The sequence below is a fragment of the Patiria miniata genome, unplaced genomic scaffold (assembly GCF_015706575.1).
Source record: "Patiria miniata isolate m_02_andy unplaced genomic scaffold, ASM1570657v1 HiC_scaffold_3, whole genome shotgun sequence".
In the NCBI taxonomy this organism is placed as follows: domain Eukaryota; kingdom Metazoa; phylum Echinodermata; class Asteroidea; order Valvatida; family Asterinidae; genus Patiria; species Patiria miniata.
Window position 1 is genome coordinate 17,264,631 of NW_024037069.1, and position 25,362 is coordinate 17,289,992.

At 39.3% G+C, this 25,362-nt stretch overlaps 1 protein-coding gene across 7 annotated transcripts in view; it reads right to left on the reverse strand.

Annotated features, from left to right (window-relative positions):
• LOC119738680 (septin-7-like) overlaps window positions 1-25,362 on the reverse strand; it is a 58,459-nt gene that overhangs the window by 23,597 nt on the left and 9,500 nt on the right. For 5 of the 7 annotated variants that reach the window (XM_038213595.1, XM_038213596.1, XM_038213593.1 and 2 more), the window contains exons 4-9: window positions 14,964-15,070; window positions 11,097-11,197; window positions 10,255-10,389; window positions 5,315-5,432; window positions 3,488-3,583; window positions 1,149-1,196 (exon numbers count right to left, since the gene is read on the reverse strand). In XM_038213595.1, the coding sequence (XP_038069523.1) occupies window positions 1,149-1,196; window positions 3,488-3,583; window positions 5,315-5,432; window positions 10,255-10,389; window positions 11,097-11,197; window positions 14,964-15,070 (605 nt within the window). The remainder of the gene's footprint in view (window positions 1-1,148; window positions 1,197-3,487; window positions 3,584-5,314; window positions 5,433-10,254; window positions 10,390-11,096; window positions 11,198-14,963; window positions 15,071-25,362) is intronic. The other 2 variants (XM_038213598.1, XM_038213597.1) reach the window with 1 other exon arrangement.

Genomic DNA, 25,362 nt, shown 5'->3' on the forward strand with positions numbered 1-25,362 from the left:
TTAAATTTCCAATTTGATAAATACATTGTACATACACGGTGGAACAAGTGGCACTTTTCAACCCCTGAAATGCTCCCATAAATGTGCATCTTATTTCACACAGACCAGTCTCAAATGAGCAACTGAGAATTTTTCCCGTTGATAGCTGTCTGTTTATTTTTGACTTATATAATTCAATTTGTGAGCAAATGTCCATTATACTTCATCATCCAAAAAACCCACAAGTAAACAATGACGAGAAGACAGACTTTCCAAACTGTAAAAGTTTGACAGCTACATGTAAGACTAACTGTTCTGTAACAGGTACATGTAGAACAGCAAAGAATATACATACGGTACATGCATGTACTTGAGATACAGTACCTTTCTGGATTAATTTCAACCACCAACACCACCACTTGACAGACAATTAGTGCAAATACAACCTACTCATAACCGACTGAATCGCTAGAATTCGTCCTCATATTGTTTATCCGCAAAGTACTCCAATTCCTCCATCAGGAAATGGGAAATTCCTGAACCTGCCACTAAAACAAATTGGCATATAGGCCTATTTCAAACTCGCGTATTTAACAGCCTCAACTGAAAAGTCCAAAAGCAAGTTTTGGGAATCGATTTCAAAGTCCACGGATGAGTCAAGAAGAAAATACCCTTGCAATTCAGTCAGGAGAAAGATAGTTGCCAGCATCGGCCTGTTTAACCCTAAACTCCCTAGGCCTTTTTGCTCAATCCTGCAAAATCCTCCAAATGGCCTCATGGAAAAATAGCATTTAGTTTCAATCCTGTAAATTCGTCCATTATTTCCTGAACATGGTCCATGGAGGGGTGACTGCAAAATGAATCCTGCAAAACCATGGGGTAGTGACTGTCAATATGTTGAGGCTTGGCCAGTGACATCCTGGAGCAGTACGGAGGATTTCAAGCATAATCCAGGCCTATATTTATGCACCGCCGAGCAAAAACAACACAAGGTCCGGCCCAAGACCTTGACAAAGTGCATCCTACGAAATCAGTAACCTCAATCCTCCAAATTCCTCCACTTTGGCAAACAGGATTTTGAAGGATTCAGGGCAGTTAGGGTTAATATAAGGAAAGGTTAGTTTCACACCAAATACCATTTCAAAAAAAAAAGAGTGCAGTCACACTACCTTCAAACTGTTTGGGGTGTGCTCTTTGTCTTTGGGTCCATTCCTCCTCTGGTTTGTATAAGAGCGCGGGAGGGGATTATAAGGGGCAAAAAGGGGTGGGGGAGGGGGTCGGGGAAGGGGTGTGGCAAAGGGGTGGGGCAAAGGGGTGAGGGTAACGGTGGGGATTTGGGGCGGCAAAGATGGTGCGGGGAAGAAAACAAGAAACGGCAAAAATGAGCAAACTTGGCAGGCGTTCAAACGGTGCAAAATGTTTTCCATGAAAGGTTCACCAAAAAAAGAAAGACAAAAGTTATTTCAGATGAGGTTATTATGAATCATGTGCATGCTTTGAAAAATATGCAAATTAATCCCAGCCCAAAAATGTGAACTAAGCCCTTCTCAAATCCAAAAAGTGTAAGAGGAGAAAACGCAATGTTATAAATTGATATGCAGACCCACTGCCAAACACAGACATAAAAAAAGTTTGCTGGGATTCAATTTAGGAGGAAATTAATACACTTTTTCCCTCAAGTGTTGCTTGAAGCTTTCAAAACCACCGCATTGGAAAAGCCAACTAAACAGTCTGCACGACATTCACTTGAAATCTTTTCAAAACGACGCTTTGAATGCAGGACTCTATAGCGGGCGAATAATGGCATTCATTCTAAAAAAAGGAAATTCGCACCCGGCAGGAAATGTGAATTTGTGACCTGCCCCACAAAAAGGGTATTAAGTCCTGCTGTGCACAATTGTGTATTGGCCCATTCGACATTGACAGCCTTGACGTCAAAACCTACGTCGCTGCAATATTTTTGATTCCAAAAAGGTATCTAAATAGTTCTTATCAACATGATGGAATCCTACATTAGTACACATGTACATGCTGCTATTGAGAGCCTGGGTGAAAATTTCGTCAAAGTGCGTTTTTAATTTTTTGTCGTGAATGAAATCTTTAATACCTAATGTTTCAGGGTTCATTCACAGAAATGTTGATTTCAATCAATAAAGTGGGTATAAAAACGACGATTTTGAGTACATCATGCATTTCAAAGTCTGTTTTTTTTTCAGTTGTGGAATTTGATCTCTAAGGAAGTATGTCATATCTACAGAATGGGAGGGGCTATGGAGCTCTATCTCATACCAAATGAAAGCATACATTGTGGACTTTCAATCATGTATATAACTCAATTCCATTTTTCTTGGAAACATAAAACCTTTTTTTGTGGAGGGGTTCACATTTTTACTTTGCATTGTGATTGTGAGGGGCAGATAATACGTGCAGAGCACTAACAGCGTTAAATGTTACCTTCACAGGAATAACTTAAGATATAAAATGTACATGTGAACCAATGAAACTCGTCTCATAAAAGAAATTGAGATTAAATTACTTGTGCAAATCAAAGAATAGAAAACAAGAAAGTGCCAGTATGTTTTTTCCCATAATGTGTACTTTTTAAACTTTGAAACATCGAAGAAAAAAAATAATTGTTAAACATTAGTGCATGTTGTCAGAGAAAACTCAAGGGAAATTCATCAATGTTTTGGAAATTGTGCAAACACCTCAGAGGAAATTACTCAATGCATTTCTCGTACATGTACGTACATTTTGTAAATTTATGGACAAATCTACAGTTGAAAAAAAAGTACAGCTGTCATTTCCATCATGCATGAGTTTAAATATACATGTAGTCCTGTCTTTGACTTAAGCTGTGGCTAACGGCTATGGCTGCCATTTACTCGAGTGTGTAACTGCAGAAGACAACAGGCATAGCCAGAGGCACAAAAGCCACATCAGACACGGTCGTTCTGACTCCAATTTCGTCTGGATCTGGACTATTGACCTGGTAGCCTGACTCCTTAGTCATTACAGGAGTGTTACTACAGTGAGATAAAATGATCATTATGATGAAATTTTGTATCATATGGGTCTATAATGAAGGAAATGGCATTTATCAGCAATGGTATGGCAGTATTATTGTATTCAGTTAATTTTTTTTTACTGCCGATCCGGTTGGGTCTAATTTCAGTTGAGCTGAAAATAATTATATCACATTCGAGCTACCGTGTTCCATTGACAACAATAGCAAGCATCATGTGGTGAGATTGTTTTGACTGGTGCTAATAGGAGAAAATAAATTTCAATTACATGTACATTTATCAAGAGCAGTAAAGTATATTTTCACAAAATGCTGCCATGTAAAGCTTTTCTCCCTGTAAAAATCATATATATGTGATGAACAAACAAAGTTGGATATTAAATTTTAGACACAAGTCTGCAGTATGTTAATTGGCAGCCATTTTTTTTTGGGGGGGGGGGGAGTGGACTATCCATTCAGGAGGGGGGGGGTGCCAATACTCACCATCGGAAGCTTTTTGTTTTCTTTACTCTCCTCTTCTTCCTCCACGTCTGGAAATTCGTAAATCTTGATTTTGTTCTCGTCAATTTCTTGCATAATCTGAAATAAAACCACAACACATGTACTTCACACGTACACAGGCAGAAGTGGATACAGTGAACATGGTGAAGGTCGATAAAAGTGGATTTCAACTCTAGAGGCATCAGACTATTCCAAAAACAAGTTTTAAGACACCGTATCTAATGAGCAGATGTACTTAATATTTCTTGATGAATGCACATGTACAGTGAACTTGTTTACAAATCATTTGCAAAGCTCTGTTCCCTACATCACTATTGAATTGAGGTCAAGTCATTACAGGCTTTGTTCAGAACTGCAGATGGTGCTTATACTCATGAAATTCTTGGAAGGAGGCATTTCACACAAGCATACATGTTTGGTGCAAAGTGGGTCATTCTATAAATTTGGGGTCCACTTTTTTCCCGTCCCTGTTACATCTGACATCTACCGGGTATGATTGTATAATTCTGATGCACTCCTTAATGCAGTCTTCCTCCAAGAGTGATTATGAATAGCAAACTATACCTACCCAACAAATAAACAATCATTTGAAGTCACTTGTAATGATGCTTGAATGGCAAATTACAAAGTACAAAGGTAACAGGGACAGGAAAATGTCACACTTTGGACCCCAAATTTATAGAATGACCCACGTGCATGTGACCAAGTTGAATGCACAAAAACTAAGACTCTTCACATTATGACGGCGATATGTGTACATGTTACTGATGCATAACCGTAGAAGTATATATTCATGTACATGCAAAAGTTCACCATTTGCAGAGAAAATACACATTACCCCACAGCACTAAGACAATTTTGAGAGGAACCTTGCTAAATCCTTAACAAATTTCTACTCTGCAAGAAACAAAAGACACTTGATTTATATATCAAGAGGCACCCAGCACCATGTAGAGTAACAGGGGGCTGTGGCCTCAATCCTACCAATTCCAATACTTTCTGGTAGCTATGGGCTTCCCTTTTTATTTCTATGGTTCTTGTATTGTTTGCCTCTGACATACATGTCTGAAGTGTATCATGAGTTGACATTCACTGAACAAAATAATAGAGCCATTTCTGGCAAGGTGTAATTGACTTACATTATGTCTGCACCATGCAGCTTGCTAACGTTTTGTTTGTAGTGGCAGCCGTGATATACCAGGAAAGACCTGTCAACTACAGACCCCTAAAATGATGAGCGGCAACACACTCGCATCTTCTGGGATTTTACTGGTTGCTACACGCCGTACTTCGCATCAAAATCCGGTATTACTTTCCATAGCTTCTCAAATAACACAGAGCCTTATTGCCTGAATTTTGTTCCTCATTTATTAAAATTGTTTGTAAGTGGGGGTTCCAGACATTCAGAGGCGGCGGTAATTAATTGTTTTTTTCTTCTTGAGTTGGAAGCCGCAAAATAGGGTCGGTCGGGAATGAAAACCAAAGAAATAAAAAGGGATGCCCTTATGAAGGATCCGGGAGAGTCAGGATCAGGGTAGTGTCCTATGGGCTCCGTGCACCAACAAAAGAGGGCGCCCTCCTACCTAGCAACAATGTCCCATGGGCAGGACACATACATTTCGCCAGGTGACACCCGTGCACCATTCCTTGTGTGTGACGCATGTACACCAGGAGATTTCTACTATGTACAAGCAGTGGCCGTGCTTCGCAGCAAAACATTGTAGTCAGGCAAGATGGCGTCGTTCGGTCACCCCTGACTGTACTTTCTTTGCCAGTGAGGGGGTACTTGTGAACGGAGCGGATACTAACCCTCTTTTTAAAATCTCTGCACTCCTCTGGCGTCATGGTGTCTGCCTTGGCGATGAGCGGGATGATATTCACCTTGTCGTGTAACCTCTTCATGAATTCTACATCCAGGGGTTTCAACCTGGATGAAGGAAGAAAATTGAGATCAAGTAAATTTTGTTTCAATCATCAATTTGAATTTTCACCACCTCGCTCAGTTCATTATGTGTAGCCAGGGGAAACACTGGTACGTAATGTACATGTACATGCCATTTTTCAAGCAAAAACAAGCACTGCATATGTATACAGTATGAACCTATATCAAGTGCACTGTAATTCATATTGTTGCAGGAAAAATAACAAAAGTGAAGTACAAAAGTCTTTGGGTTCTGGTTCTAATTATTTTAAACACTGTGTTTTACGTTCATATGTTTTTCCTTTTGATTCCACTTTGTTATGTACATGTACATGTGTAAATTAATTTTGTATGGGTCAAATAAATAATAATAGTCCAAAAAAAATTTCCAACAGAGAACCTGCTTTTGGGGGAAAATGGCTCAGAAAGTTCAGGAGACGAATCCCTATTTTTAGGTCTAGACACAGCTTTCCGCGAACCAATTTGGTGGAAGTTGCCTTTTTGGAGATCTTTCAAGGTAGAATTTGGCTAAAAGTGGACTCAGGAAGCAAAGGGAAATATTTTAGGAATGGAGTACACAGATATTCCAACATCAACGTCAAACCTTTAAAAAACAGAAGAATTCCAAACTAAGGCCTTGGAATAATCACCCAAGACTAATTTAAAGTAAACACTTTTGTGTTCTTCCCCATCACCTTGAACACAGTGAGCTAGAAGTGACCCCCAATTCCCAATATTGCTGTCTTTTAAGCACAGGAGATTGCAAGGATTTCAACCTTGACTCCAGTCATGATGAGTCAGTCTTACATGAAGGACCAAGCATCCTAGGAACCCTAGGGAATACCAACTAAGACCCAGGCCACTGCCATTTCTGATGTACATAATTTACTGTACCGGTGGGTGTCGGCCCAAACTCAGGAAAAGTTAAATACCAGAAGTAATCTGCCAAACCTACCGGTAACCAAGTTGATGAGAAAAGTTATGGTTGAGCCTACATTGTACAATGTACATGTATGTACGGTATGCGTACAAACGGCAGCAAATTTTATTGTTGGGTTTTGGCCCTTCTTTGAACTAGTTGAACTGTAAACTCATTGTTTGTTCAAATACATCGATGTAACAGATCTTGCAGATTTTCGAAAGGAGCAAATTTCAAGCCCAGCTTCAAATTTTGAAGTATTGTTTTCTTATCATAAAAACTTGTAAAGCAAACTACATTTATTTCCAGGTCGCTAGAATTTACAAGTAACTTATTTGAAAAATCAAGGTGCATTTTTAAAAAAAATCATCCTACAGAATAAGGATGATTGATGGAAACATTCACGAGTGATTTACTGCTCACTCCAATTCCCCAGTGCTTGACCTTTGACCCTCATCATCAAATGCCCCTGAAGGAACACGGCCCGATTAAGAAATTGCTGCAATACCTTCCGCACCTGTGGTATTTTTTGAACGCATCATAAAATTTACAGCTCCACAGAAAAAAAAAGGAAGAAAAGTCTGGTTGCTGCTGCCAGCTGCAAACACATGGATCCTTGCACAGATGCGCATACCAAGGCTTACGACATTGCTACTGGCAGTATTTAAATTTAAGATGCCAGATTAAAAACTAAATTGCATAATTGATTAATTTGTTAAGGCTGTGATTACCTACATGTACATGTTGAGCAATTAACTTGATTATACTGCTTGTAGAAACATGTACACGTACACATGCATGTATGGTACGTGTACATTGCATTTACCGGTATGAGTATCCGTAAAGTACTGGTAAGAATGTAATTAGCACATGAAAATGGTTTTCAAAAAAGTCAGGTGTGAAACTGCTAAATACTATGTACTGTCCAGTACATTTTGAATATTTATACATGTAAATTTCACAAATTTTCATTTAATGCTTAAAAAATTTCTCGAAATATTTAGTATGTACATACATGTACGAGTATGGGTACATCTAAAATGCAATTCTGCAATTAACACAGAACATTCGAAAAAAATAAATAATAATAATTAGGGATAATATACTTTTTATTTTAAAATTACATGGAAAGTGTGAAGTTTGACAAATTTGTTTCTCAGTTTGTGGGGGTGGCGGTCAAATTTAGGGAAGAAAAAAAAGTGTTATCCGTACACCTGATTCACTTTCCAGAATTATGTGAATATTTTTTTTGGGGAAAACGTCAATTTATAAAATGCAAACTGTTTTGTGGGGTACACAACATGTACATGTACATGGACATTTTGGGGAAAAGATAATTTTCAATAATTTTGTGGGCAAGGACATTCAACTCACAATAACAGGGAAGGCGACCATGAAAAATACAAAGTGTTGACGTTAGGTGCTAGATTTATGCCCAGGAATCACTGTTTATCCCCCAGGGATGGAACAATCATCAGATACTGGTAGATATGAACATGGTAAGACACTACTGGCCAAATGGAATGACAGGCACGTAGGAATGTCTACGCTGTACGCCTCATCTTATAAACAAGGTCTGCTTGTTTTGAGACAAAATATTAGATGTACATGTAGTACTGTATATGAAACAAGATATTTTCATAATGTGGATCGCTATGGGATCATTCTTACCATAACATTCAAGTTCCATTGAATTTATAACTAGAATTCTTATATCATGTGCTTGGATACTGTAATTTCATTAGCCTAGGACACCCACGTGTCTGGACAATGAAAATGCATGTAACACACTGAGAGCGCATTGCGCGCGCGTGCAATGTGAGGGCGTGCTAGCTTCGCGCAATGAGAACTGCAACGTCAAACGTTCAGTCTCATGTTCGGAAGGACGTCTAAACATTCAGTTATCAAAGGTTACATTGCAGTAGTTTAATCTATTTCTCACACAGTAAGTTACAACCATTTATCTTTATGAGTTTATATTGGCACGATATAACAAAACAATTGTTGACTGCTGTGATGTGGGATATGTTTTCAACCCCCTCGGGTGCTGTGCGCCCCTCGGGTGTTAAAAACGTCATATCCCACATCACAGCGGTCAACAATTGTTAAATTTATATATAATTGCCATTCTCTCAGCTTAATCGCGACCTCCTTGACAAGTTTTTCTAGAAACCTTTCTGAGTTTGCTTTCCAGCGTTCAAGACTTGTTTTTAAGTTTTGCTTTGTTTTTGTTTGTTGGGTTGTTTGTTTAAATTTGCTTTCTGTCATTTTTTGTTTTTGCTTTTTCCCTCTTTTTTTCACAATGGTTTTAGAAAACAATGCTGCATATACCGGTATTTCACAGCAACCTTCATTCATAATAAATATAAACCTTCATCCATAAATTTGTCCTTGGTGTGCAATTGAGGCAATTTTTCTTTAATTGTGTGACCTTTTGTAATACAACGCCTCTCAATGCCAAACATTTACTGGTAGTGCTTAAGTCATTATCATGTACATGTAGATGATATTGCCTTAAAAGATACTCAGGAATGATACAAATATTTCTTCAGAAGTTTTTTCGGAAAAAAAAATGTGTAACCTGACGCCACTTTTTCCTTCATATATCATCTCAATGAAGGTCAGTCATTGCAAAAATGATGATAAGACATGAATCTGGGACTGAAAAACATTTCCAATTTTGTTAGGAAATACTAAAAAGTTTCTTGACTCTCCATAGACTTTGTACACAACCGCTGAAGTGGCGTCAGGTTGCAACATTTTTTCCATTTTTTTTTATTTTTTGAAATCCACGAAGTACACAGTCTGTTCAGCAGAGTTATTTCCAGACAGGGTCTGGAGTAAAAGACGAACACATCCTGTATTAGCTCTAGGGAATGGGCCGGTCCTGACTAGATACATGCTGGTAAACGTTTGGAGCGGGTCTCTGCAAAACAGATTCCTAACAAAGCCTACAAACTTGAGCTGTTCAATAATAAATCAATTACAAAGAAGACATTCAGTACCTACATTTTCACTAGGTATGATCAGACGGCACATCGGTTTCCATACCTTTGCCTCTTCCCCTCCCCCCTCCCCAACCATTTTGTTAAAAGCTTCCAGCAACAAATTAATGCATGAAACTGCAACATACATGTAACATCAGTCAAGTATGGGTACCATCTTTGCAAAAGATTTGATGGGTTAGAAACAACACCGGTCCAGTACAACTTGATACAGCTATGCTTTGACTGTAGGTGACTGATAAGCCAGCTGTGCCTACATGTACCACTTGCCTGTTTTTGTCTGTTGACTGAATTTGACTTAGTCCTTGCTTGAAATATAATCTGACTATAATTGGTGACTAGCCTGTGTAAAAGGCATGACAGGGGAACAAGATTGACAGACTGTTGATTTGTTTTAGTGCCAACTGGGCCCAATTTCACGGCGCTGCTAATCACAAAAATTTGCTTAGCACAAAAAAAAGTCTGGCTTATAAAAGCAGGTTACCAGCCAAAACTCCATGTGATTTTTCATGCCAAGCAAACAACAGCTGAGTACCAATCACGAGCAATATCCATCACGTTGAGTTTTGGCTGGTAACCTGCTTTTATAAGCCAGACTATTTTTGTGCTAAGCAAATTTTTGTGCTTAGCAGCGCCATGGAATTGGCCCCTGATGTCGATTGTCTTAATATCATCACAGATACACTCAGATTGCAAAAAAAAATGGCGACTGATATGCTCCTGATGGTCATAGCTCAGGGGCAGCTTGATCGTGAAAAGTCAGTCGTCGACTGTTCTGTGTCATCGCAAACGCCACCTGAGGCCGGCCTAAAATACTCTTTGTAACCATCAAGGGGGTGTTTGTGAATGAAGTCTATAGCCTGGTCTAGTCGCAGCTGGGATTACCCGTCTATCTGTCACTTACCCATGGCCTGACGGAGCTATGAAATATAAGCAGCAATGTACTCTCTTGTCTGGGATGGACCGTCTGTTGACCCGCGCCTCGGCGTTCAGGTATTCCTCAAACTTGTTGTCTATATGGTCTAAGATTGGCTGCCAGCTGATGGGGGAAAAATCAATGGTGCATAAAATGTCATATGACGAAATGAAAACCAAATAAGTAAATTACAGAACTGATACTTTTGTCTCTTAGGGAGACTAGGCATTATTTGCCAAACATCACGGAGTCATGAAAACGAGGTTCAAGCCCTAAATGTGCCATCCCTTTTAACTCTTCTCTTAAAACTTCAACCTTCATATATTATTCAACCTCAATCTTACCTAAAACGAAGTGCACTGTGCCTCTACTTCAACTTTAAACCTCAACATTTAAAAGTATGAAAATCTTCAAACCCCACTTTACATCATTTACCTTTAAAACCTCAACTTTTGGAATGCAACCCATTACCTGAAACTTAAACCTCAACCCTCCTTGTACATGTACATGACCCTCAAACTCTTGCTTGGATTCTTTAGACGGTCCATCTTATTACACTTTCCACTGATAACCTCAAACTCCAAACCTCCCCTCGCAACTCCAATTCAAACCTCAAAACTAGTACCTCAGCTTCTGAACCTGTCACAACCTTCACACCCATATCTTTTTACTTCAACCTCCGTACATGTACATGTACAAGTACCTCACACTCTGTATTCTGTACACATACACTGTCCACCGAACCTCATGTTTCTCAACCTCTGAGGTCTGAGGTTTGAGGTGTCTGAAACTGAGACCTCAAACCTCAACAAATCTAAAGCAAGACTCACCAGTTACTATTATCGACCTGGTCTCCAAAGCCTGGTGTGTCAACGATTGTCAGTCTTAGTTGGACTCCATTTTCCTTGGCTGTAACCTGCGAGGTTTCAACCTGTATCATGAACACAAAGGAATCTGAATGATGAATGTGTACAAAGTATTTTTGAAATGTAGTCTCATTATTTACAACTTCACATGCACTGCATTTGTCCTGAATTATGACAATAATAACAATGTCAGTTTCTCCCCCAATTTATTCATGTCACGTTCACGACCCAATAAAACACCAAGCAACTAGTGCACAAAGCCAACATTGTAAAGCTGCCCCCAGAGATATTGCTATCGAAACAGCAGATAGACATCAGCGCACAAACCAGAGCGGGTCATGTCAAGCTTAAGTGGGGATGGGTCATTAAGGTCAAACTCCCCAACAGGAAATGATTACTTTATTGAGTGGAACTCTGTCAGGGTTAGGGGTAGGGTCTGGTTTTTGGTGTTGTCTGCCTTGCTTGCGCATGCTGTAAGGGTTAGGGATTGTTGGTGTTACATGCAGCTTCCTGCCTGCTCCTAGTGCTGTGCCATTCCTTGGACCTTGACTCTTCCCCAATTGTTCACCTTGTCAGGGATTTAGGTGTGCAGAAGTTGGTTACATGGGTCCTTGCTCTATGCATAGACTACATGTACATGTAGGCAAGTAAGATTTGAGGCTTTGCATGGTGAGGATACCGGTACCAAGTGAAAGGTTTGCGGAAACACAATGTGGGAATAATTCCTCATCTAAGAGAATGGTTCTGAAAAGAACCAGAGGTACAATGTACATGTACATATGTATGAACTCGACGTTCCAGTCAGTATGCTCTGACCGTCTTCAGGAGAGTGCCTAAACTCGTGGAGTTTGTTCACGTGTACACACATGCAGAATACAATCATTGTAATGAAAAACACTGTACAAGCTCATGGGAATATTATTATAACACACTACATGTATTTTTCAGAACATTCAGTACACCGTGAGCATGTACATGTATGCATGCCCAAAATTTACATTTCATTTACTGACCTTAATTAGATCTTGTAGGTTCCCTTTTTTCACTAACTTGGTATTTCACATTCAATACGAATGAATAACGAAACAGGGTCTGTACATTTATGTGTTTACATACATTTACTGTTCAAGCATGTACCAGTACCCGCTTCCTGCACATTACATGCACATGTGCATGAGCCAAGGATACAAATAACGTAAATATTTAAAACAGATATCAGCAGAAAGTTTGAGCTCATCCCAATTTATTTTCATTTTCATACATACATGCACATGTACATGTCTGTGAATGTACATGTACATATCTAGACTAATTCGGTGACAGCCATTTTCTGAGGTGGCACCGGGCTCACGCAAGTCACGCTCTGGTAGTACGCGCGCACTCCAGGCTCCTTTGACCAACAGTGTTACCAAAATGCGCACATGCCTAGTCTTTAATTAACCCTTACTCTCTGAGGGTAGTTTACTGCATGTCAGTTGGTTATGCCAATGCCCTCCAGCTGCAGTTAATTGGAGGATACTTGGATGTAGCAGTGAAGGCTCCAATTGGCAGGAGTTGGAGGCCCTGGAGGGTGCCTGATACTGACCAGCTGGGGGCACTTGATTGTTATCAGAGGACTCTCATTGTTCTCTGTGGCATGTATTGGAGTGCCTGTCCAGTTACCCTTGAAATGACATGGCAGATATTGGAGGGCCATGCAAAAAACATAGGAGATTTTCTTAAGGCACATATTGGCATGCGTTGGAGGGTCTAGTAGGGTAAGGGTTAAGAATGCTGTGGCATGAGCGCGGATGTGGTGCCACCCAAAAATGGCTTCTAATATTGTTCACCGAATTAGTCTAGATACTGTCTAGCGCATACAGACTGAGAGGACGCTCAAAGGTAACCCTTCACAGGTGGGGATATCAGGACAGCCAAGATGTGGTACTGAACCACAGAACTATGATACATTTGCTAAGCTGCCCTCAACTGGAGCAACCCTGCACAGCTGAAGACTTTGCAATAAACATGTATAATGATAGTGCTGAGCAATGCGTTCAGCTTTGGCTGAGCCTTGATTAGCCCCCCCCCCCCCCAAAAAAAAACAGTCGGTCTCTAGTCAGACCAAAGTTCCGGAATTGATGTAGCGATTTCCCCCCCCCCCCCCCCAAACTTGTACTGACAAGGTGGGTACTACATGTATTTTGTTTTTGTGTCCTCTTATATCTTGGTGTCCTCCATCATTTGCCTTGGTGTCCTCCATCGTTTGGAGTCGTGCTGCCCATGAAAATTTGAGGCGGTGTGGCAATAGAGGGGGCTGTTGTAGCTACCACGGAAAATTTGAATGAATAAAAAACATAGATGCGCAAGATCAAAATCGACACACGCGCTGACCAGAGACCGATTTTTTAAAAATTTTATTTTTTTTATTTTTTTTGCCTTAGCCTGTGTATGGACATGATAAGAAGAAGTGAATATGTAACACTTAAGTTGGGTGATGTTGCCTGGTCAGACGTATGCACACATATACATTTTGTACAGTCGTACATTGTAGCGCAGTAAACCATCCCTCATTTGCCTTTCATGCTGTACGTGTGTGTACCTGTACACTGTACATGCATGTCGCCCAAAGAGTTGCAACCCTCGCGGCAAGGACAAGCAACAATAACTCTGGCACAACACTCCAAAATAACAAGTCAACACACCTTGCCCAATTGAAATGCCTGCACAGAAATAGACTGAGGGATCAGCGCTCGCGAGTGTTTACAATGATTCAACACAGCTCTTGAGCAACAAGCACTGTTCTCATGTAAATGCTCCTTGTGTATACACAGTGTATTCTTAGTTGGCAGACAGTGATTTCTTGAGAGGCTTGAAGGAAAACACTGTTATGTGTGATCGAAAGTCCAGACTATATATCTGTACATTGCATAAAAAAATATGCCCCCAAAAAGGAGAAATTATCATGTGTACATAACAGTACATGTTATAACAAGACAATTTATTGCAATGAATACGCCTACATGTACATGTAGGACATTTAAACTTTCATTAACCCTAGTTTTGTTTGATCAGTCACAGACAGTCAAATACTCAATCCTATTCTGCTGCCATTCCTTTTACATATGTACACAGGCTAGTCACCAACAGTCAGATCATATTTGTAGGCACTGTGACAGTCAAATTCCATCAACAGACAAAAACAGGCAACTGGTGGTAGGCACGGTTGATTTATCAATCTCCTACAGTCAAAGCATGGCTGTATCAGGTTTCATAACAATCACAGCCAGTCAATCCTGCTTTATGAAGGCAGGGAGCACTCAACTGTTAAACAACAGTCAACTGTTAAAAAACAGTCACTTGATTTATTTTGACTGCTGAGCTGGCCTTGTTGAAATTGCCAGCAAGAGAGGGAGGGTTAAGTTACATACATCTACCGGTTTATTAGGCTGCATCGGAATCAGCTGTCTAGAGCTGGGTCTAGGTCTGCACCCATTGAAAATACGCGGGGACGCGCTGACAACAGACGTAGCTCTGGAAGCCGATTCGGACATGGCCTTAATGTCATGAAAGGCAATTGCAGCAAACTGTCTTGCTCAAGGACACAAGGACCCTGATTGGATTCGAACCACCATTCTATAGACTTTATCACTGCAGAGCCATCAAATTCAAGACAGCTGATCAAACAAAACAGAGAGATTAAGGGAGAACCTTGACTGGCTACAAACACCAAAATGTTCTCAACGACACAACTGGGTTTGAACCCACGTTCTCAAGACTCCCTCAAATGAGAACAGTCAAAGACTACAACAGATGCACAGCCAAACTCATGGGGTGGAAGGAGAACTTTACCTGCACAGTTTTCTTCATGCGTTGTGAGGGACCGGGATACTCTGACGAGTAGATGTCTGTCAGGAAGAGAGAGTTGATCAGTGTGCTCTTGCCTAGACCTGATTCACCTGAAAAGACAGAAGGGGGGAGGAGATTTTAAATTTAATATTGAGTTTCCAATTCACCAGAAACGCATCCACCAAGTGCATGTTGTACAGCCTCTCTCTTGCTGTTAACCAATCGTAATTTATAAGTGATACACATGATCACTCAATATTAATTTTAAAAACCTGAAAACAGTATCCAGTCATGCAACTGGAAAAAAACGCGGAAATTCCAAACCACAAAAGACTTAGTACAGTGTTTTTCAATTTGTAATGGCATTCATTCATGAGAAGCAAAAACCGAGAAAATCAGCAGATCCGGAAAAAAAATGGCATGCCTGACCCCTTATCAACCAATCACACTTCATGACCTGTTCACAGCATCACTGAATCGCATTTCAAAACCTACTCAGAGCTTCACTTAACATTAAGATTAAGATTAAGATTATTTATTTGTCATGCATTAAAAAGAGAAAATACATGAAAATTACTTACGGACCAATCATTCATGACCTCTACAACATGATCACATTCACATACATCTACATGCATCAACCAATCATCTTTCATGACCTGAATCCAGCATTACTTAACCAATCATTCATGTACATGTAACTCATGACCCACATACGTGTACAAACCAATCATAACTCACAACCCCAAAACAGCATCACTTATCAACCAATCATAATGCATGACCAAAAGATCGCATCACTTATCAACCAATCATAATTCACAACACAGCATCACTCATCAACCAATCATAACTCACAATGTCCGAACCTTTTAAAACAACCCATCTCGAGTTCTCCCCATGGGCCAGACAAAGCACTCATCGCCTTCCATTTGCCTGGGCCTCCAAGGGTGTTGCCAGCATTCACGAGATATTTAATAACTTGCCCAGCGGGGGCGCGCCAAAGTGTGCGCGCTTTTAATGTTATGACAGAGGTCTACTAGATATACATGTACAACTCGGAGAGCTGTTACTACTACCGGTCAAAAGGATTGGAAAGGATTGATTTCAATCAAAACGATATATTTAGTTGATACTGCAATGCTTCATTTTCAGTTGAAGTCAGTGAACGATTTTACCTGATTTGCATTAAAATGTGCAATGCAATTTGGACATGTTGCGATGCGTTTTCAAAGTCTAGACTGCGGTTTTGCAATTCAAATTTCATTGTCAATTTCTCTACAACATGTTCGGCCTTTTCAGCTGTTGTAATATCAATGCTTTGCCATTCAAAGTGCAAAAGCGCAAAGCACTTCTGCCGTGCAAACTTTTGGATGGAAACTGTTCACTGCAAGTCAAAGGGATATATGTTTATATTTTTGAGTGCATAAAAAAATACACATACAGTACGTGTACTTCTGTGGCTGATAAGTTTAAATTGCACAGAAACTGCAGAATATTGAGTTGTGGTTTAACAAAACAATTATTCTTGATATAAAGTACTGAACTGTAAACCTGGATAACAATTACAATACAAATCATGGTTTTAGGACTTGAGGTTTACATGTAAGGCCAAAAAACCTAATAGTTCTGCTTCCGGTTTTCCTACCGGTACCTACCCTATTTTGACAGCCCCTACCCTAATATTTTTGGGGAAAAAAATGAAGAAAAAAACACCCAATACTATCAATTACTACCTTTTACCCTTAACTACACGCAGACGCCTCCATATGATCGTACAAAAAAAAATGTCCCCCCCTCCAAAAAAAACAATTCCCTACATACCTACCCTTTTTTCGGATGCCATGTAATCAAAAGATATTGTTTGGCCTGATATAAGGACCCGTGTGACTTTGCGTTGATTTTTTTGTAATGTTTAGCATATGTATTTTGAGAACTGTTTAAAAGTTAAAACGTTTCACAAAGGCTGACTGGTAGTCCCTACACAACTACAAGAGCACATGCACACAACTACATTTACATGTGCATGTACTGTACATGTACAAATGTGTGCATGTACATGTACAATTGATGACAGATTCAATCAATGATGACAGATTGAACATGTTTTGCTGACATACTGTACATGTAAAAGTGAGTAATGCTATCACCAGTCAATTGAATTTCACATGAGATCAATGACACACGAATTTCTGATGCTTTTCTTGAAACGCGTTGCTCACACAAGAATACAGTGCTAAGGGCACAGCAAATTTACACGCAGTTCATACATGTACATGTACATGAACCAGTTTACATGTACTATGTAAGATGACATTAAGGGCTTAAATGTTTCTGCCCAATTCTATGATTGTTTTTTGAGGATTTTTTTTATTGTTGCAGGGTGACTTATGTTATCATCACACACAGCTGGGTTGGTGGTTCCAGGTACAACAGAACAGGCAAATGACCTTTGTTCTTGCATCTTGTTGGATTCATGAGCAGTCACCACACTCCCAATTCATAACTTTTTGGAACCCCAGGCACTGTAGATCAGCTCATGGAACATGTTCCTTCGTCCATGATCAGCTGTAACTCACTCAAACATGGCTCACACAAAGCTCCGAATTACAGGTAATTAAATTTAAAGTGCAGGAAAGCGTTCCCCTTTAACTGATCTGAATGCCAGAATCAAGGTATTTGGCCTTACCAACAATTCTCCACAGTCGGATGATTACAAGGCAAAACTAACACGTCCACAATAGGCTTTGGTCCATTCACCCTTTTGTTAAAAAAAAAACCTGGAAAGTGCTCCTTAGAATTTGGCATGTACCGGTAAACACCTTTACGTGCACTTTTTAGGCACAAGTTTTAGGTCGCTAAAATGGACCCCAAAACGGATTGCTTTCGTTTTCGCTGAATGGGGATATACATGTACCGTATGTGTGTATTTGGTAAAAAAAATTGTACAAGGAGTTTTAGACTTTTTAGGTTTTTCAATTCAATAAAATCAAAAAGGTTGTATTAGGCCAAAAAAAAAATCTCCGGTTTCTGGTATGTGCGCGCATCGCCGTAGCCATGCGCGTGACTGGAATCCTGAGGCTGCACAATTTTAACGTGTTTTTAGATGGGGTTATGATCGAGAATAAGCTTTATGTGGCCTCTCTGGACTCCCATATATTTGCAGTAAGTTTAGTCGGGTACCATTTGCAGTCATCAGCCGACATTTGAAGCAAAAAAAAAACAGGTAAAAAAAAAAAAAAGCTGCGTCGCCACACCACTTTTTTGGGCAAGCTCCATACCAGAAACCGGAGACTTTTTTTTTGCCTTATGGTCTTTTTTGGGAAAAGGTCGTCATACTGTATGTCTGCAGTGATCCATATCTACATGTAGATAAATACAGCTTTTAATGATTTCAGACTTGTTCAAGGTAAAGCAACTGAAAAGGTCAAAACGGGAAACTTTTGCGTTGCTTTTGTTTTTTGATGGTTCAAGTCAACAAGTGTCAATAATGGAATTAAGCTTCCAGTACATGTATGTTTACAAAAATATATATTTTATGTATACATGTACACGTACCGGTACATGCAATTGTAAAAACCCCAAATGCATAGAACTGATGTACCTGAGCATGTGCTTTTGCAAATGGGTTTCAATAATTTATGCTTTACGCGTACATGTACTCATATGATGTACATGTACATGTACACGTGTAAAGTTCTGCATAATGCAGTGAAATCAAAATTAACTGAATCTAGGCTAAATGTGCACTGCACACATGTACACTTGTACAGTACTCCTCAACGTACATGTTCTGTGCATAATGCTTCTTATGGAAAGATTTCCATATACGAAGTTCACTAATTTTCCTCTGTATTGACTAACAAGCCCCCAGATAGCAATTTCATGTCATCGAGTCAATTTGAGCAGTGAGAAAATACAAGCATTTTCTTAGAAAACACTTAGAATTTTTCAGTCCAATCTCATAGGGTTTGTATACAGGGTGTTGAGTGAACTTCGTATACCTACCGGTATATGGAAATCTTTCCCTTCTTATTTTCAGTGTTTGTTCATTACATACCATTTGCGTAGGGAGGGATTTTGCACTTTTTGCCTTTTTTTGTAAAAGACCATTCAGGTTAATTTTATAGCTTCCTTCTTCAACGCACATACATATACATGTACATTGTACATTCTGAAGTAGTGACTGTACAGCCGAGTTGTACACTGTGCTATGGATGGGACTGTGCTGCAAGTTTTACAGTACTCAAAGATGTCAAAGTACAGAACTCCCCTCTGACCACATCCTGCGCTGTAAAAACCCTCCATTGTGACCCCAGTTTTTATAATCAACAAAGATTTCAATTCTGCCATTCAGCGTGGCATAATAATCCTTGATTGGCCGCAGTAAGAACTTGCACAAACTCTCACAACCGGGTATTTTGTGTGGTATTTTTTGGCTAAGCCCTTTCCTCTATTGTCACCAGTCACTGACGCTGTTCAAAACCGTTGGAATGTGCCATTGTGATTGGAATTTCAAGGTTTTTTTCTTTATTTGTCAAATCAAGGGGAAGTTTTTTTTCTCCTGGACAATTGGTTTTCTTGTAAAATTTAAGTTTGTTTATTATATGGGATTATTAAAGGGCCTGGTCTGTGACATGTGCATAAATACATGTAGGCACTTGCAAGCAAGCTACCGGTATATTGGGGTTTCTTTTTGGTTGATCTGAGTACGTTTCCATATTAACTGATCAAGTGATACTAAAACTGACTAGACCCAAAGCCAATTATTAACTTGCGACAGAAATGTTCAATTCTAACACTGGCCCAGGCTGAATTTACCGTACTACCAAACGTGCCAACCTTGCCAAAGCATTTGCCTGTGAGAGCACGGCTTAAGTTTCCTTCTTAAACGCTTCAATCCAAACTTTCGTCACCTGATAACTTTCACCAAAATGGAATGACCCAGGTACAATGTGAACCAAACCAAAAATCATGTACCCGAACATGTGTGTATACATAGTGTACATTTCATACAAAAATGAACGCTTTCAATCAAAGAAGGGGGACACATTACGAATGCAAAATAATTATCCAATGATAACAATGTAAATCAAATTAGGTTTTGCCCTTCACCGACGTTTTTTAAACACTGTATACTCAGTGTGTTATCACCCCAACGCAAAATTCCATCTTATAATAGATAACAATGTACATGCAAGTACATGTACGGTACATGTACATGTGTTATTTTGATTCTTTGATTCTTTGATTCTTGTTTTTAATTGCAGCACATGTGGTAGGCATACATGTACACATACTGTACGTGTACATGTACAAGTACAGAAGTGACTCACAATACAGTACAGACAGACGGTTTCCAATTTATACATGTAATGTAATGAGTATTGAAAGTTTATAAAACTACAAAAAGTACATGTAATTCACCCACCAAAAGGTTTCACTACAGACATGCACATGTACATGTAAGGAAATAAAGTCTGCAAAATAAATATCTGGATTGTATACAATTACAAGTTTAGTTTTGGATTTAATATTTTCTGACCATGTCTGCATTAATTGTATCAACCGGATTTGCTAACAGTATCAAAACAGTTTCTTCATCAAGTTGAGCGGAAGTGACTGGCTCACTTCCTTTTCAGTTTCCTATACGTACCGGTACATATATGCTTACACTTCAATGTCTGAAAATAATCTTTATTTTGGGGACAAAATACCGGTATTTATATTTGTCACAATGTGTAAGTACATGTACCATGTGTACATAGATACAAATGTTTGTACCGCAGAGAGTATGTGGGAGATGTTTCATCAAACTGGCTGTTAGCTTCACTAAAGCCCGGTTCATACTTCACGCGAAGGCAAGTGCGAAGCGAAATTCATGTCGTCAACAATGGTGGACGCGCTTCAAACGTATTGTTGACGTCAGGAATTTTGCTTCGCTTTCGCGTGAAGTATGAACTGGGCTTAAGGCCAAAAAAAAAAGTCTCCGGTTTCTGGTATGCGCAAGTGTCGCCGTAGCCATGCACGTCGGCAAAATGAAAAAGTTTTTTTTTTCAATGAAAGATGATGTCTCAAAACCACCAAACTCACTGGTTTGACTGGAATCCTGCTGCTGCACAATTTTAACGTGTTCTTAGATGAGGTTACGATCAAGAATAAGCTTTATGTGGCCTCTCTGGACTCTCATATATATTTGCACTTAGTTTAGTCGGGCACCAATTGCAGTCATCAGCCGACATTTTGAAGAAGAAAAAAAACGGTAAAAAAAAAAAGGCGTTGCCTCACCACTTTTTGGGCAAGCTCCATACCAGAAACCGGAGACTTTTTTTTTTTGGCCTAAGCTAACAGGGTGCTGGTAGCTGAAAAACAAGTGATAGTGCAGGTCAGTGCACTTCCGTGTGAAAACTACCATAAAATCACCCAACCCTGTCCCGAACAGTCGAATATAATTGATCATCAATCGAATATTTGAATACATTTTTGCCAGTTTGAAAAATTGTACAAGTATGTATCCAATCGAAAAAAAAAGTGAAAACTTTGCATGTTTATCAAAGTGTAAAGAATAAAAACAAAACGGCAGCTGTTTCTAAACTTCATTTTCATTTTACGGCCTTCTTGTAGGGCGTGGGAGCTGGGGAGTGGTTGATTGCGGTTATTGCCAAGTGTCCACTCCCAACCATTTTGGCCAGGCAGGATTGTAGATTTGGATTTAAAATAAATATGACACAAGTTACATTTTCTTTCCAACAGTACACACATCTGGTTTTTACATGTACTGGTATGTTATGTACAGCTTTGTGATTTTATCTTTCAGCAGTGTACACTGGTAATAGAGCAAGCAGAGTTTAATACAGCACCTTGACTGTACAGTGTAATCTTGTGATAGCTTATCGGAAATAAATTACATATCTACCGGGATGATTAATTGGTGATTTGAGAATAAATTATGAAAATGACTGGTGCTACTGAAGGGCCCATAAATCAATTTTTGTTAGGAACATATTATGCGCAACTTTCTACTCCTCTTTTTTTTTTAAATGTATGAACAATATTTGACACCTGTAACTGGTAAATTTGATTGAAAAGTCCACTTCTGTAACATTTCAAATCGCCCATGCTTTTCCGTACAACAACTGAGACACTGTTCAGTTTAGGGGTTTTCTGTTCACTTTGTACACCAAAAATGTGCATAAAACCACAACTGTACCCTTGAAAATGGCAAAACGAAAATTGAAAAAACTTCCATACATGTACCAAACATGACATGAACGTTTCCTTTCTGCGTGATCACTTTTAAGTTTTTCTTTTGCAGTTTGTATATTTTTCATTCATTTGAATAAATTACCAAACTACCGTACCTGTAGAAGTGCGTACATTTGATTTGTTGTACAGTTTTTAATACTTCCATGTATCTGTAGGTACCGGGTATTTGCATACACATAGAAAAATACATTATCTCATTACTCCCTACTTAGTATTAAAACTAGTTTAAAGTAGAATAACATGATCATCAAAATCCATCACTCGCTCTGCCTCGCATAATGCTTCAGGACCAAATCCATTGAAATCCACCACTGGGGAGATTTTGATGACTTGGTATAAAGGTTAGGGGTGGTTAAAGGCCACCGCTTGACCGATCTTGTGAAACTTGGAAGGGAAAGAGAAACAAGCATACATGCAAACAAAACTCAGCTTGTTCTGAAAGTACATTCACTCACACCAGACAGATTTTGAGTGTGACTGCAAGTATGAATATTTGTACGAGGCAAACTAAATGACTTTTTCCACCATATTTCTCATTTGCATCTTAAACATTGTGGATTGTTATATCGTGTGCTTGGATACTGTAATTTCATTGGTCTAGGACAGCCACGTGTCTTGACAATAAAATTAAAAATGTATGTCACACACTGAGGGTGATATCGCAATGCGTTCATTGCGTGTGCGTGTGGCATCTGCCACTTTAGTGCCAGCGCGCTAGCTTTGCGCAATAAGAACTGCAACGTCAAACGCTCAGTCTCATGTCCGGCAGGACATCAAAACCTTCAGTTATCAAAGGCTACATCGCAGTTATTTAATTTATTTCTCACACAGTAAGTTACAACCATAATTATATCTTTTTCAGTTATTGGCACGATCTACATGTGTAACAAAACAATTATTGACTGCTGTGATGTGGGATATGACATTTTTAACCCCCTCGGGGTGCATAGGCTTTGCCTCTCAGGTGATATGCGCCCACATCACAGCAGTCAACAATTGTTAAATATACCATACGGTATATGGAACACACCTTGCCTGCATTAAACAGTGTTTAACATTTCCTGCTCTTTGAAAACCATCCATGAAATATTTTCAGGGAAACGAACATGTATAGATAGACATTGATCATCAATACTGCATTTTGAAGTGGTACTCATGTTGTAGTTTGGTACAAGACTGTGATAATGAGTCTGTTATCCAATGATCTATGTAAACAAGGAAGATTGGACATTGTGAACAAATTATGGCAGTGTGCACAGTAATTGTATATATGAGCATGGAGGTGTTTCCTACCTCTATGATAGGAGCATGTTATACTGGTAATTGTTTCAATGGTGCAGCACAAGTCTGCAAATCCTGTTTGAGACCAGTGTTCAAGAGCTGTGCCAAATGCGTACAAGTACATGTATCACTACATATATTCCTGGAAACGGTTTCGTATTTGCTACAAGTACCGGTATTTGATCAAGTACACGAACATATATGTGTACATGTACATGATCGTTGGCGTTACAGTAAGTGCTCAAAATACAGTATGCACAACAAAGGTATGCTGTACACACAATTATGAAATGTATGAATTTTTGAGGAAAGAAGAGCTGACATGAACCAGACAGCAGAAATGTCTTCATTGGTGAAAGTACTGTCACGTCTTACTGCCAAGTTTGGTCTCAAAGCTAACTTGAAACTTCTGAGACATTTTGGAAGCTGACTTGGCCATGACTGTAAAAAAAACACCACATTTTTTTCTTGGTTTACAAACTTCAAAATTTGCTTTAAAAAAGTAAGGAAAGCTGTAACCCCTCCCCCTAAAGTGTCAGAAACACTTTACAAAATGTACACGTATGCAAGTGTATGCAAACATCATGGCATTAGAATACGATACAGCTGGCTTTTAATCAAACCACTTGCACTGAGTCAACATCTGGAGAACAGACTGCCAAGTCAAAAGTGGCTACCCTTCAAGTACTAGACCTTCAAAGGGTTTTTTCTTTTTTCTAAGTCGTCTCATCTCCAGCTTGGGCTGTTATGGACCAGGGATGTAGTCGAGTCCATCACAAGTCCCTGTCTGTACGTCCCTGCAAGTCCATCACAAGTCCTCCAGTCCCAATTCAACTCACAATCTATTCAACTTCAAGTGAGCTTTGATAAAGGCATTCCTTTTTATAGTCCGCTACATGTACAAAGTACATGTACATTGTACTGTCCCATTTTCCAGTCTTAATTATTCGTAACATCTGAGAAAAACATTCATATACATGTACAATGTACATGTATATTGCCCGTGTGCAAATCATATGGAAAAATTGGCAGACGAGACATTGTTTAGACATACATGTAGGCCTATCACTTTTGGGGATGACCCCGCGTGACGTCACACTTCTACAGCGTGCTGCGGTACACTATCACATTGCAACACGTACTACACGTGTACTACTTTGGACTCAACAATTCATAGATTTGTGCATTGAGCTAGCATGGTGATTGCCACGGACCACTGCATGCGCAATTCTTTTATCTCTGTGTGCGCTACACGTGGATTTATTTTACCAGCACGTGAAAGGATGAAAAACATGAAGAAGAATTCAGGCTATAGCCTGATAACTGGCATCCCTGTATTAACCCTAACCATCAAATATCCTTCAAAAACTACCAGGAGATTTTGCAAGGATTTTACAGGATTAAGCAGAAGGATCGCTATCAAGTCATAATTACTCTGGACTGAAACCTGATGCCCATTGAAGGTCTTGAAGGCGTCTGTGCAGAAAATGTGGATTTCAGATAATTCAGGACAAATTTCAAAGAACAAAAAATTAGTGTTTTTCTCCCCAGAATACAAACAACCAGAAGAAAAAAAACGTGAATTTCACAGTGTGTTTGATACTTGGTGAAAGAAATCGGATATTTCAAAATCTACTTATCCTTATTTTTTTCAAACCAAATAACGGTAAATCTGATTTTACCGAAAGCTCCCATTCAGCTCACAGTCAAGCCTAAAAAAAGGGGATGAGCAAATTGGGAGATGTTCCTAAAGAATGAAGTCTCAAAATTCGTAACAATTGGTCTTGAATATCCGGTTTTCAACATCCAAACCGGATAGTGGAAATCAAACTGAAGTTTAAAAAAAAATTCTGGG